This window comes from Colias eurytheme, chromosome 28 (genome assembly GCF_061535395.1).
Source record: "Colias eurytheme isolate Ceu_HAF_F1 chromosome 28, ilColEury1 Martin Lab GWU primary, whole genome shotgun sequence".
Taxonomy (NCBI): Eukaryota; Metazoa; Arthropoda; class Insecta; order Lepidoptera; family Pieridae; genus Colias; species Colias eurytheme.
Window position 1 is genome coordinate 50,761 of NC_143007.1, and position 14,618 is coordinate 65,378.

At 34.1% G+C, this 14,618-nt stretch overlaps 1 protein-coding gene and 1 long non-coding RNA gene across 3 annotated transcripts; both read left to right on the forward strand.

Moving 5' to 3' along the window:
* The first annotated feature begins 2,597 nt into the window (after positions 1-2,597).
* LOC149896394 (uncharacterized) lies at positions 2,598-3,274 on the forward strand. Its single transcript, XR_016458318.1, has 2 exons — positions 2,598-2,780; positions 3,034-3,274. It is a non-coding gene; the product is annotated as an uncharacterized LOC149896394 (long non-coding RNA).
* Positions 3,275-4,301: 1,027 nt separating this feature from the next.
* On the forward strand, positions 4,302-14,081 carry RpS21 (ribosomal protein S21). 2 transcript variants are annotated; one of them, XM_090117386.1, is made up of 4 exons: positions 4,302-4,381; positions 4,464-4,522; positions 12,726-12,917; positions 13,990-14,081. In XM_090117386.1, the coding sequence occupies exons 2-4, from the start codon at positions 4,473-4,475 to the stop codon at positions 13,997-13,999; spliced, it is 252 nt and encodes an 83-aa protein (XP_089973512.1). In that variant the 5' UTR covers positions 4,302-4,381; positions 4,464-4,472; the 3' UTR covers positions 14,000-14,081. The 2 variants fall into 2 exon arrangements, with proteins under 2 accessions (XP_089973512.1, XP_089973513.1); XM_090117387.1 differs by lacking the exon at positions 13,990-14,081 and having other exon boundaries at positions 12,726-12,921.
* The last annotated feature ends 537 nt before the right edge of the window (positions 14,082-14,618 follow it).

Below are 14,618 nucleotides of genomic sequence, written 5' to 3' on the forward strand. Positions count from 1 at the left end.
TCCAGAACATAGTACCGGTACTGTCGTCTTATTAGCCACAACAATGTTTTTCATAGCATTGTTATATGACACATCTTGCAAACGTATTTCATCGGTAATCATATGAGCACTGGCACCAGAATCAATGTACCAATCTGTATTTTTGTAACTCGAGTTCATGAAGAATACGCTGAATACTGCACTTTCTTTTGTTTTATCTAATTTACATTGGTTTTTATAATGGCCAATCTTTTTGCACTTATAACAGCGAATTGTTTTTGTTTTGACAGCTTTCGAAGGTGGCGTCGCTGACGTTTCTGTAGTGTTGCTATATTTCTTATTGCGCTGCTGCCAACCTCTCGATAAAAAAGCACTGTCATTTCCATTACTATCTACTTCAGAACTCATATCCAATAATTTAGATTTAATCACGTCGGTACTAACTGCCATGCCGGAATGTTCGATTGCCATTATCATTGGGGAAAATTTCTCAGTCAATCCCGCCAATAATAAGCAGCCAACCCACTCATCTGTAATGTGAAACCCTGTGCCTTGCAATTTTTGCGCTGTATCCACAATCTGGGTTACATAACTTGTCATGGATTCACTATCTTCTAGTCGTATTGATATTAGGTGCCTTAACAAATTAATTTTTCTTTGAAAACCGGAGTCATCGAAGAGTATTTTTAGACGTTTCCACACATCCTGAGCAGTTTTCTCATCTTTGATATGGACATACAAGCTTGAATCGATCGTCATGATTAATTTCGCTTTTGTCTTTTTGTTGTCTGCATCCGATGCATCTGCAGCCGGATTCTTTGTAATGTCCGTGCCTTCCAATAAGAGAAAATGCTCCGCGGCGAAAGCCCACTCGTCATAGTTTTCGCGACCCTTGAGCTTCGGTACGTTGACCAAATAGCTACCGGCCATTTTGTTGCGTAGCACAAGCCACACCCGATCTTCACAACGACGTATAATACAGTTCCACGATAGTTTTTTATCACGAATCCAATCAAACACAATACTGAGCGTGTCTTTGTCTTTTTTACGAACTTCTATGGCGAAAATACACTTTTTAAACGAGAATCTAAGGGACTGGGCCCATAACCTATTAAAACACACGGATGGCGGTTCAAAGACTTAAGACTTTTTTATTCATATTAAACCACAGAGCAGATACAGATACAACAAAATACAGATTATAAATGTACTAGATATTTTGATATTAATTCTAACAGAAAGCTGGTGGCTAGGTTAGGTTAGGTTAGAACTCTTAAGACCCGCACGAGCCGAGCGAGCGCAGCGAGCGTGCTGCGGCAGCAGCCGGCGAAGTGCCAGAAAACACTCGCCCTGTTCCTTACATGTATTATAGTAACCAAATCTACCCACCCCGACATTTTTAGCCACGGGCCTGCGGTTACACTTAAGTTTAGCCGGCTAAAGATAGAACAAACTAACATTAACACCTCGTCGAAAATAAACCTAAGTTTAGCCGGCTAATCTTAAGTTTATGTTCTCACCTACCTTTAGCCGTAACATATACATTCAATTACTAGATCTGTGCATTAAATGAACGCGGTTTTATTAGAGTTTACCTTTATTAAGCGTCTTATTTACGGTCCATCTTGACGTACGTCCCGCCAAGGTCATACACGATGCACGACGCAAAACGACAGTGAATAGCGTTGACGTACGTCAATAATTATTATTATTATCTTGCTGGATGTGCACGACCAACTTTTCATCCAGCAAGCACCCCCACCACCGCGAACGTCGTGCAGATGGACAGTGAATAGCGCGGACGTACAGCAGATTAGTGTTGCCAACAGAAATTAATGTAAATACTTGGAAACGTGGCCTATTGATATGATTTTTTTGTGATAACTTAGTGAGTACATGAGCAAGCAAGAAACGGTTATTTTTGATTTTTATGTACACAGGAAATCCCAATTATCATTACTTTTGGATCAACCTTGTACACATGTACAGTTTATATTCAGAAGTTATTATTTTAAAAGAACTCCAAGGCGAATTGTTGAATAACACAGATTTTATGCAAAAGTCCACTGCAGAAAAATGGCAATTTATTTAAAAAAAACATCTTGACGAATTTGTTTGTTTAAAAAAAAATGATTAGCTATATACTCTCTGTTCCCGCCACTTCAGCATTTACTGAAAGAGTCTTTTCGGTCATGAATGTGAAGTGGCGGGAAGAGAGAAACCGAGCTTCATTAAAAATTAATTAAAAATGAGCTCTTGAAATATATAAATTTAGATTTGGAATGTTTGGATTAATATAATTCATTTAAAAATAATGAAAAATTCTTAGTTACTGCAAAAAGTACAAAAAAATACATTTTTAAAAATATTTATTTACTCTTTATTTACCTCCTTTAAAATCAGATATACTCTATTTCTTCAAATAAAAGTTGGCAACCGTAGACAGAGAAACCAATAGACAAATTGATAGTTTATGTCGCATTCACACAAGACAAAGAGCAACTTATGCCGGTGTTGTGTAAAGAAATGAGAGAGAACGTTAAAATTTTTTGTTTCACCCAGCGTGCCACTTTTTTCAAGAAAAGAAACCTACTTTGCTAAACAAAGTTTAACAGCTAACTATCGTCTTCCCTAAAAATATAGTTTTTACATGTTCTAAGTTACGTAATTCATGGTATGTTTGGTTTTTAATGATTTAGACTTACTGTTAATACCTTATAAAATAATACCATGGTGCGGTGTAGCGTTAAAGGGTGTTAAAGTGATAGTGGAACGAAAATGCCTGGATTGTCTTTTCACTCGTAAGTATACAACTCTTTATCAGTTTATAGGCCTTCATGATATTTCAGCGTGTTAATATATTGTGTATCACGTGCTGTTGACTTGAATACATTGTTTAAAAACCACAAAAATAACAATTATAAATTTTAACCTAAAAAATTTTGTGTTGCCAACTTTTCTACAAATTGTTACCCACTATTATGGGAAATAATAATATATATTCTGCAGTGTGTATTTAATTAAATATCTGAAATATTCAATGGCTTGTTCCAGTTTTCCTGAACCGGATAATTTACGACAAATTTGGATTGTAGCTACAGGATGAACAGATTGGAAACCAAAACCGAAGGTTAGAAAGTATTACGGCAATCACCACCACCGCGACGCTGCCCCGCCGAAGACAATGGACACTCTTGGTTCCAACTTCCAACATTGAACCGGAGGGACGTAGTTAATTAAGTTAGAGATAATTTAAATGTAATTTTTTTATTACAATAAATTATTATTAAGTAAATTTCGTTTTTTTTGCGCGTTCGCGGGTCGGTCAATATAATTAACGTGTGTATCTGTTAATACTTACGAAAATAAACATTCTTTTATTTTTTTTATTTTATTTTATAAAAAATAATGAACAATCGAGTTTTCATCTACATTATCATTACATACACATATTTTTTATATGGGATTATGATAATGATATATATTATACATACTAGTGGTCCACCCCGGCTTCGCCCGTGGTACATATTTCGCAATAAAAGGTAGCCTATGTCCTTTCTCAGGTATCAAAATATCTACATACCAAATTTCATGCAAATTGTTTTAGTAGTTTAGGCGTGATTGAGTAACAGACAGACAGACAGAGTTACTTTCGCATTTATAATATTATATATAGTATGGATTATATAATATATAGGTATGTGTATATACATAATATGTATTACCCATCTAAAAGTAATATGTTTATTATATACTAGCTGCGCTCCGAAAACCATACATACATATGTACATACATAATTACAAACATTTTCTCTTTATAATATTAGTATAAACATGTAAGTATGTAATGTGGATATCTCATTATTATCCACTTATGTGAATAATGATATTGAGAGATTTGTATCCTACAAATTGCGGGGTAAATTTTCCCTCACATGGTAACCCTAAATATTGTGACGTATTCTTTTTTATCTCTTTCTGCGACACGCATTGCCGGTGTCTATTGGATTCTCTGTCTACGTTGGCAACCCTTGCCATGCTTGATGCGCGCACGATCGTCAGTAGGATACATCCAGCACCGCGGCCTTGAGCCGACGTACGTCGGGGATTGACCGTGAATAAGACGCTTTAGTATACATTTATTATTATAAAAATTTATGACTCATTCAATCTAAATAATTATTAGGGAAAAATAAGATTCTATAGAATATTTATTAATCGGAATTATAAATAATAAATAATAAATGCAGATAATTATTTAAAAAATATTTAATTTAATTTAATTTTTATTTAAGTTTAAATGAATACGGAGAGTTGACAACTGGCAACCCTTGATACTTGTCAAAAAATTAAAAAAGTTCTTTTCGCTCTTGACGTTTGAGTGCCTCGCGTGCTTGTTTCGGTAAACTTTCTTGATAAATTCTTATAAATCCATATTGTTTAATGTGATTGTGGTTAAAATTATCGGAAATTTGATATTTCAGATACACAAAATGCAGAACGACGCTGGAGAATTCGTTGACTTGTACTGCCCCAGGAAATGGTGAGTGCATGTTACAGTTTTTAGGTTATATTAGAAGTCATCAATATTTTTGAAGTATTTTATTTAAAATAATAGATTTATTTTATTTTTTCAAAGAAAATTCGATAATAGAGAGAATTAATCGCCAATAACAGAGCAATATGAAGTGTATTTTTACTAACATGTTTTAAAAACAATGCTTTTGTTCAGAATGTGGCCAAATCATTTCTTTTTCCATTGTTACAACAGTGATAGTCACTAATTTGGATATATACAAAACTTAACATAACAAAGTCTCCATTCTATCCAAAATAGTAAGAAGAATAGTGTTTACAAACAAATTGGAATTTAATCAAGCTGGTGTACGCAGTACAAGGTTATGGCAATTGTACAGAATGTGGACAGTTAAGTGGCTTTGAAAACAATAGAAAAATCAAGTTGAATTCACACAACAAATTAAAAAAAATTCTCAAATTAAGTAGGTTTATTAAACGCACTAAATCAGTTATTAGAAATAGGTTTTCATTAAAAAATGTAGCACAATTGCAAAATAAAAATAAAAGCCTTTTGAAAGAGTTAGATAGATATCATAGGGACTTAGAACATTATAAAATGATATATGAAGTAGAAACTACTGAACTTCAGGAGAAAATAGACTCATTAAATGATACATTACATGACCTCAAACAAGAATATTCTGCTGCCCAGTTACAAATTACTGAACACATAAAAGAGGCAGATTACTTAATAAAGTTAAGCAATGAAAATATGGATCGCTTCGAGTCCATGACCAATAACTATGTATGTCAGTGTTCCATAAGTGACAATGAGCAACCGTCGCCCCATAAGCCCATTGACTGCACTGACATACATAGTATTCAACCAATGGCAACAATTTCATCTTGTAAAACAAAACATCTTTCCACGCAGGAAATTATTGTGTTGTCAGATAATATAGGTCAGGGATTTGGCGCTTTGCTTAACAACTTAGGGCATAAAGTAACCAATTTTTGCACTCCTAATAGTTCATTTACATATATCATGAATTCATTAGATAATTTTAGTTTTAAAGAAAATAGTATTGTTGTTATATTATACGGAGATAGTTTTAATTTAAAAAAACATGACATTGATATAGGATTTCAAAAAATGTTGAAAATTAGTAGTGAAACAAAATGCAAATTTATGTTGTGTACATTACCATATTTGCCTGGTTTGACACAAAATCAAAATAGATTTATCTATAATATTAACTTAAAATTATATAACTTAACAAATCATCATAGTGATGCATTTATATATTTTGACATAAATTCTTGTACAAAATCTTTTTGTTTGACAAGGAATACAGTGTATCTGCCATCTAGATATAAGAGAGAACTTGCTATGTTAATAGCATATAAAATTATTAACCAGTCTGATACATGTTCAGTAGCAGACCATCGATCTACTATAATTTTATGTAGTAGTAATTATATACATCAACCTAGGTTAAGTGTTAATAGACAAACTAGCCCTAAGCTAGATTTAAACTAGTATGTAAGACAACAGCTAAGCAGCCTTTTTCCATTGTACATCAAAATATTCAAGGCTTGGCTAGCAAATTATTAGAAATAGAATTATTTTTAAATCATAATAAAATTAAAATATTTTGTGTAACAGAACATTGGCTTAAACAATGTCAGTTGTTAATAAATATTGATAATTATAAATTAAAAAGTATATACTTTAGGACAAATGCTATTCATGGAGGTTCTCTTATTTTTGTACACAATAGTTTAAAATGCAAGGAACGAACTGACATTGTTAGCCTTTCTGTAGAACGCACCATTGAACTGTCCTGTGTTGAGCTTGAGCGTTACATTATTGTTTGCGTATACAGACCTCCTTCCAGTGACTATAATTTGTTTGAGACAGTCATGGAAGAAATATTAAAGCGTTTAGGCAGGAGTAAAAAGAAGGTAATAGTATGTGGTGATTTTAATATTGATTTACTTTCACACACACAAACGGCAACACAAATAGTTAATTTGTTTCATTCATTTAATCTGTATAAACTTTTTGATGAACCCACACGAATAACACCTACTTCTGCAACTTGTATTGATAATATATACTGTGATTGCAAATGTTTAGAAAAATATATTCTCAACACGCTAACTTCGGATCACTGTGGCCAGAAAGTAGTTTTTGAATGGGATTGCATACCTACAATTAAAAGAATTAATGTTAGGCCTATAACTAGGAAAGGCATTCATACATTCAGAAATAATATTGATAATAAACTGCCTGACCTGAATGATCAATCCTTTCATAAAAATCCTTGTGAAATGTTTACAAATCTTTTTAAGTTCATTCATAGTGAATATGAAAAAATATTTAAAATTAAATCTTTAACTATTACCAAGGATTTACCATTCAGCCAATGGGCAACTCCTAGTATACACAGATGCAGGAACGTTCTTTACGAGTTATATGGTATGAAACAATATAACAAAGACTTGTCATTTCTTAGTTATGTTAGAAATTATTCAAAAACATTTAAAAAAGTTTGTCTCACTGCCAAGAGTTTGTATGTCAGAGATAAAATACGCAACTCTGACAATAAAGTTAAAACGGTTTGGACAATTATTAATGGTGAATTGGGCAAAAGCCAATCGAATGATAGTACCATAAAACTTGTCAATTCTGGTAGGGTCATTGACAAAAGTGCTGATGTTGCGCTTGCTTTTGAAGATTTCTTTAGTAATATCCCTGCTAGTATAACTAAGAATTTAAATTCGTCTTCAGCGCTTGCAGAGTCTTTATTGAGGGATCATGTTGCTGAGTGTAACAAATTATTTGAATTGCGACACGTGACTGCTGATGAAATTGTTAAAACTTTTAAAACATTAAATTTAAAAAAAACATGTGATCTCTGGGGTATGTCTGTAAATTTAGTAAATAATATCATAGAAAACATTGCCAATCAACTGGCGTTTATATTTAATCAGTGTTGTGACTGTGGTATATTCCCTGATTTACTAAAATTTAGCAAAGTTATTCCTTTATTTAAAAGTGGTGACCAAGAAGACAGTAATAACTATAGGCCAATTTCCATATTACCAACTTTGAGCAAAGTCTTCGAGAAACTAATTTTAAACCAATTAAGTAGTCATTTTGCATCAAATGGTTTACTGCACGCCAAACAGTATGGTTTCACAAAGGGGCGCTCTACCACTGATGCCGGAGTAGCTCTTTTGTCACATATATACAAAGCATGGGAAAATTCAAAGAATGCTTTGGGGATATTCTGTGACCTTTCTAAGGCTTTTGACTGTGTAGAACATTCCACTCTATTACGGAAACTAAATTTTTATGGTATCAAAGGTTTAGCTCAGGATCTCATAGCTTCATATCTTCAGAACAGGGTACAAACCGTTGTCGTTAATGGAGAGAAATCTCGCGGTGCGCCGATTAACATAGGTGTTCCGCAGGGATCTATCTTAGGACCGTTTTTGTTCTTAGTGTATATTAATGACCTACCTTATTATTTGGAGGATATGTGTGAAATAGTACTGTTTGCAGATGACACCTCATTAATTTTTAATGTGGATAGACATGACACAAATGTTGACGAAGTAAACTCTGCTCTTTTACGCATATCCAATTGGTTTAATACTAATAATTTACTATTAAATACAAAAAAAAACAAATTGTGTAGAATTTATCCTCCCAAATGTAAAAAAGGTGAAATGGAATATTATTTTAAACGGGGAGGTATTATACCCTGTGGAATCGACTGTTTTTCTTGGTTTGACATTAGATGAGAAGCTTCAATGGGGGGCCCATGTTACCACCACCGCTGCTAAGCTCAGCTCAGCTGCATATGCAGTTAGAAGAATAAGGCATCTCACCGATGAAGAAACGGCTAGATTGGTTTACTTTAGCTACTTTCATAGCATAATGTCCTATGGAATTCTGCTATGGGGCAGGGCTGCAGATATAGAAACTATATTTATATTACAGAAAAGAGCCATACGCTCTATATATAATTTGCGTGCTCGAGACTCACTAAGAGATCTCTTTAAGAATACTGGTATCCTTACTGTACCGTCGCAGTATATATTTAATAATATTTTATATGTACACAATAACGCTTACTTACACACAAAAGTCGGAGATAGACATTGTTATGACACAAGAAACAGAAATAAAATTGAAATGCCATTTTTCCGGCTAGCTAAAGTTAAAAATTCATTTATGGGTCAAGGTATACGCTTTTACAACAGAATTCCTCATAATATTAAAGAGTTTAGTTGTTCTAAATTTAAAACTTATATAAAAAATGTACTAGTTCAGAGAGCCTATTACAGTATTAAGGAATATATGGACGATAAAAACCCATGGAGGGTTGTCGCGTAAAAACCACAGGACAGTTCTTTGGCATATTATGTTAATATAATTATTATGATGTTACATATGTAATTTGTAAAATTGTAAAACTGATATGATTAAAAAGAGCAACTATGGAGTTTCTTGCCGATTCTTCTCCGTAGATACTGCTTTCCGAATCGGTGGTAAATGTTAAAAATATGTACCTAATGACGTTTCAAAAGTGCTTCTAGAAGAAGTCTAATTGAATAAATAAATGTTTGAGTTTGAGTTTGAGTTTGAGTACATTTAATAATAATCCTATAAAATATGTGACTTATTTCACAGTAGGTATTTACAATGACCAAATGAACTTCATGGATTATCTATTATTTAAATCTACGTTGGTGTGGCCATGTACTCTGGATGCCTGAAGAAAGGATAGCTAAGCGTATCTTCTACTGTGAGCTACAGGAAAGCAAACATAAACACGGAGGGCAACTGCTACGGTACAAGGATGTGTTAAAGTGGCACATGAAAAAATGTGGCATCGATTCCTCCAGATGGGAGTCTCTGGCTGATGATCGCTCAAAATGGAGACACCTGTTAAAGCAGAACATCAATGCTTTCGAGGAAGATCGTTGCAGTGACCTGGATGCCAAACACGATGAGCTCATAGCCCGACCACCTGTGGCAATTTATTATAATTATCAAGGAGGTGTTTTGACCTGCCCAAAATGTGACCGCACATTCCTCGCCAAAATTGGCTATATTAGCCATCTCTGAGCGCACGACAGGGCATTGTTGACCCACCGTAATGACGACACATAGCAGTCGCTGTAGCCGAAATCGGCACGGAGTGATTAATTATTTAAATAAATATACATAACTAGCTGCTCCCCGCGGTCCCGTCCGATTAGGGCCCTTCTGGCCTCCTCCACTCAAGCGACAGCTCAAGCCGAGGTTCGTGGTCCCCGTCAAGGGGGGACGCCCTTGTGCATGTCGCTACCAGGGTGAACCTTCAGTTCACCCCCGCGTCCGCGTTAAAATGTAGAAGCCCTTCTGGCTAACATTGAGAGACACCACAAAAAAAAAAAAAAGCTCCCCGCGGTTTCACCCCCGTGGCTCCGCTCCTGTTGGTCGTAGCGTGATGATATATAGCCTATAACCTTCCTCGATAAATGAGCTTTCTAACACTGAAAGAATTTTTTAAATCGGACCAGTAGTTCCCGAGATTAGCGCGTTCAAACAAACAAACTCTTCAGCTTTATAATATTAGTATAGATATAATATTGATAACTTCCTCATTAAAAACTATATTTGGGGTGTTTTTTTGGTAGAATCCTAGGTTTTAAGTATTTACTAATAAGAATGTTGTTGCTTAATAACCACAAAACAGTTCTTTCGGTATGATTATTATTTACTAGATTTCCGCCCGCGGCTTCGCCCGCGTTTTCAAAGGAAAACCCGCATAGTTCCCGTTCCCGTAGGATTTCCGGGATAAAACCTATCCTATGTGTTAATCCAAGTTACCCTCTATATGTGTGCTAAATTTCATTGTAATCGGTTCAGTAGTTTTTACGTGAAAGAGTAACAAACATCCATACATCCATACATCCTTACAAACTTTCGCCTTTATAATAGTATTAAGATTAAGATTGAGAATTAAATGATATACAAGAACGACTACACTTTCTTGCCGGTTCTTCTCTGCAGAAATCTCTTTTCAAATCAGTGGTTTATATTAAACTAGCGGTCCGCCCCGGCTTCGCCCGTGGTACATATTTACGTTTTCTTTTCATAAAAACCATCCTTGTACTTCAAGGAATATAACAAAAAAAGAATTATCGAAATCGGTTCAGCCGTTCTCGAGTTATGCGCTTACCAACACATTTTGCGATTCATTTTTATATATAAGAAGAAGATTATGTATTATGTATTTCCACAATTCAAAAGCACTTCAGCAAGAAGTCTAATTGAATGAATATTATGTTGTGGTCTTAGTTGCTAAATTTGAACTTAAGGAAAAAATCTAGATTGTTGTTCAAACAGCTTACTATAGTAAAAATGATTAATGAAAAAAAAAAAATGTTTAGAGAGAAATAATTTTTTCTATAAAGAACAACAGGACCAGAGATCTTGCCTTTTATACTCTGTCCATTATATTATTTGCTTTTTTCAGCTTCACGCCTATGAAGGATTGTATTGTCTATGTTAAAATGTCATACAAATAATTATTGTACTTCATGGACAGGCCTCGCCCACTTAGTGATGTCTACACAGAATTATTCAATGATGGGTCGATAGATTATAATAATCACAGACATAGATAGACTACGCAAGTACCGCGATCTGTATGAAAACCAAGCGTGTCATATTTTTTGTACTGACCTTGACGCGTTATGACGTCACGAGCGCTTTTTAGTGATGGTAATTTCATTTTACGCTAAATCGATTAGGACGCCACTCGCGCGGCGATTCTAGTATCGTCCTATCCCATCGAAGTAAATCGAAAGAAATCAGATCAAACTAGATCTATGTCTAAGAGGTAATTAAATAAATGAATCGTAATCGATTACTAAATCGATTCAAGACAGAAAAATGATAATTACCATAGACAGAGGAATGATAAAATAAATTTATAAACCTTTTAATATTCTAACAAGTAAACTAATGTGTTTTAGCTTTTTCTTACATATGCCCATTGAGTTACCGTGTACTACGTACTAGAGAGGCCATCGAAAGAAAGTAATGAAACTGTCAATCAATCAATCTTTATGTCCCGTTGCATCAATCCATTTTTCTTTTATGTTCGGGTTACTTGGAAAACTGAAAAAACAAACATAGTCTAAGCAATAAGGAGTTTTGACAAAAAAAATCTATGCCTATTTTTTCTGAAAAATTGCTCCTTCAAATTATCATTTTTCTGTTCGATTATAAAATCGATTAGAATCGAGAACTGTTGCATCAAATGAACATCACTAACCACAAAATTGGACAGAAAAATGAGAACAGAAAAATGAGAAGACGCTATTCATTGCTTGTTATCATACGACTCGATCTTTACCGTGCCAAGTAAAAGCCGCAATGTATTCCGAATCATTTCGTATGATTTGGTATCCGTGTTTGTCACGATCGTTTTCCACAGATATTCTTTATTTGATTTTAAAATAAATAGTGCATATTCTGATTAGAAAATTACTTACCGGTGGAAGGAAACATCTCTGCTAACTCGGCCACTCACAGCTGTGGAGTTTCTACAGTTTATAACGGCGTAATTCGGCATTTTACTTTATTCAGCTTCACGTCTTTCCTTGGCGAACTGCAAGCGCGGACTGAGTGTAGGCCAGCGTCAAGTAAGTTTCATAATCTTAGTTTGGACACGGGAAGTACATACACTCGCTTAGTCTATCTTGATACATGTCTGTGATAATAATCGATAGAAATACTCTGTTAAATATATCCGATACAGAAAAACTCTTCTCTACTTCTATTATGTTACATAATTTAAACGTAAAGACAACCAAATTGTAAGATAGAAACCAATAAATAATAAAATATTAGTTTAGTTTAGTTTTAACATAAGATATGTGGTCTTATTATTACATATCTTATTAGTACGTTTACGTTTTAATTATTATTTACGTACCTAATTTGATTTATGATAATATTTTGAATTTTTAATTGAAATATTATGCGATCGATAATCTTTTGAACATCACTTCTGGTATCACCCATCGAGCTGTCAAAAAGCAATTCTTATAGTGGACAGACTATAGGTCACGCAAATATGCATACTGAAATTTTTACAATACTCTCGAAATTAGGCTTGATTTGATGTGTTGAGTATAAAATATTTCGTTATCGGCAGCTCGGCCAGCAACCGTCTGATCCACGCTAAGGACCACGCGTCGGTGCAGCTGGTGATCGCGGACGTGGACCCGGCCACGGGCCGCGCGGCCGACTCCGCCAAGATGTACGTCATCTGTGGGGCCATCCGCAGGATGGGGGAGTCCGACGACTGTATAGTGCGGCTCACTAAGAAGGACGGCATTTTGGTCAAGTGAGTACGATTATGCAAATTATAGTGGATAGTATGTTTATTGTATACTTGTATTTTTAAATTGGTGTGATACATTGAATCCTACTAATATTATAAATGTGAAAGTTTGTATGTTTGGGATAGAAATAGCGGGATTATTATTTATTATAAACTAGCGGTCCGCCCCGGCTTCGCCCGTGGTACATATTTACGTTTTCTCTACATAATAACCATCCTCGTACTTCAAGGAATATAATAAAAAAAGAATTATCGAAATCGGTTCAGCCGTTCTCGAGTTATGCGCTTACCAACACATTTTGCGATTCATTTTTATATATAAGAAGATAGTATCCCATAGATACTGTTGTAATAAAAAACACTCACTGACTGTATTATACATAACCAAAAAAAATGAATATTTTATATTGGTCCAGTAACAAGCAAATACAATCTCCAATTTATATTATTAATTTATTAGTATTGGTATAGATTTAAATGTGACTAATATTATGAATGAGAATGTTTATGAGGATAGATGTATGTTGTTTTTTCACTGCAAAAACTAGTGAACAATGTTTTCATCGTTCTGCCTACAACTGAAATAATTATTATGAAATGTATATGGGTACTGATCATACATTTTACATAGGAAGATTTTATGTCTGATGTCTCTAAAATAATTTAACCAACTTAAATTATTTTAAAGATTAGAAACCTATATCTGTACCAAGTATCATAGTCTTTATTTAGTTTTTATTATGCAGCATGTACATGTATAGTGCATGCACAACCTAAATGAGAACAAGGTTAAACGGAATAAGAAATAGGTTTTGCTGCTTACTAATTTTACTTTTATTATATTGGTAGTAACCATTTTTATACGTTAATAGTTAATACTGTATTTAATTTGCAAAGAGTAAATACTAATACAATATTATAATAAGAGGATAAAAGCTATTACATCCTTAGTGCATATTATATACGCTTAAGGCTTATCCATAATTTAAATAAAATTGATTTGACAAAATTTTATTTAACTTTTGAAAGAAAAAAAAGCTGTGTTTGTTACTAAATGTCTTTTTCTTTGTTTCAGGAACTACTGATGTACTGTCATAAGGGTATTATTTAAGGAAAAATAAAAAAAAGTTAAAAAATTACATTCTTTTATTTCTTTGTATATTTCTGAAATAGTCCACACATTCAACATATAACATCAAGTAATTTTACACTGATATGTTAATATTTCAAAAACATTATTATATTTCTTGCAAATTTTGAATCCTATGATGTACTTTTTTGAAGATTCATAGTTTTGATATAACAATGCATATTTTGTTGTTAAAACATTTTTGATTTAATTTGATTGAACAGATTTGATAGGATTATTAACACTTAGAGCGGCCGTACACGGGCAGCTCGAGCAGTTAACGGCTGAGTAACGTACACGGACTGCTCGAGCAGTCGCTACAAATCGCTTAGTTGACGGATGGAAGCGGTCGCGACTGCTCGAGCAGTCCGTGTACGGCAGTGAATGAATGTATAGTTCAAGCCGTCGGTCTCCACTGCTTGAATCGGTCCGTGTACGGCCGCCGTTAGATCTGAGGTGATAAGCTTTCATTCACAAAATAACATATAACAACGAGTAGAGTAACATGATTTATTTTGAGTAACCAAGAGCTAAGTAACATTTAATTTTTCCCAACTGATGGCTAAGCTATCACA

What these genes read in the sequence shown, in the direction of transcription:
- RpS21 (XM_090117386.1), top strand. Translation starts at nt 4,473, where the DNA reads ATGCAGAACGACGCTGGAGAATTCGTTGACTTGTACTGCCCCAGGAAA. An exon ending in TTGTACTGCCCCAGGAAATG is followed by an intron (nt 4,523 to 12,725) that starts GTGAGTGCATGT and finishes CGTTATCGGCAG; the next exon opens with CTCGGCCAGCAACCGTCTGA.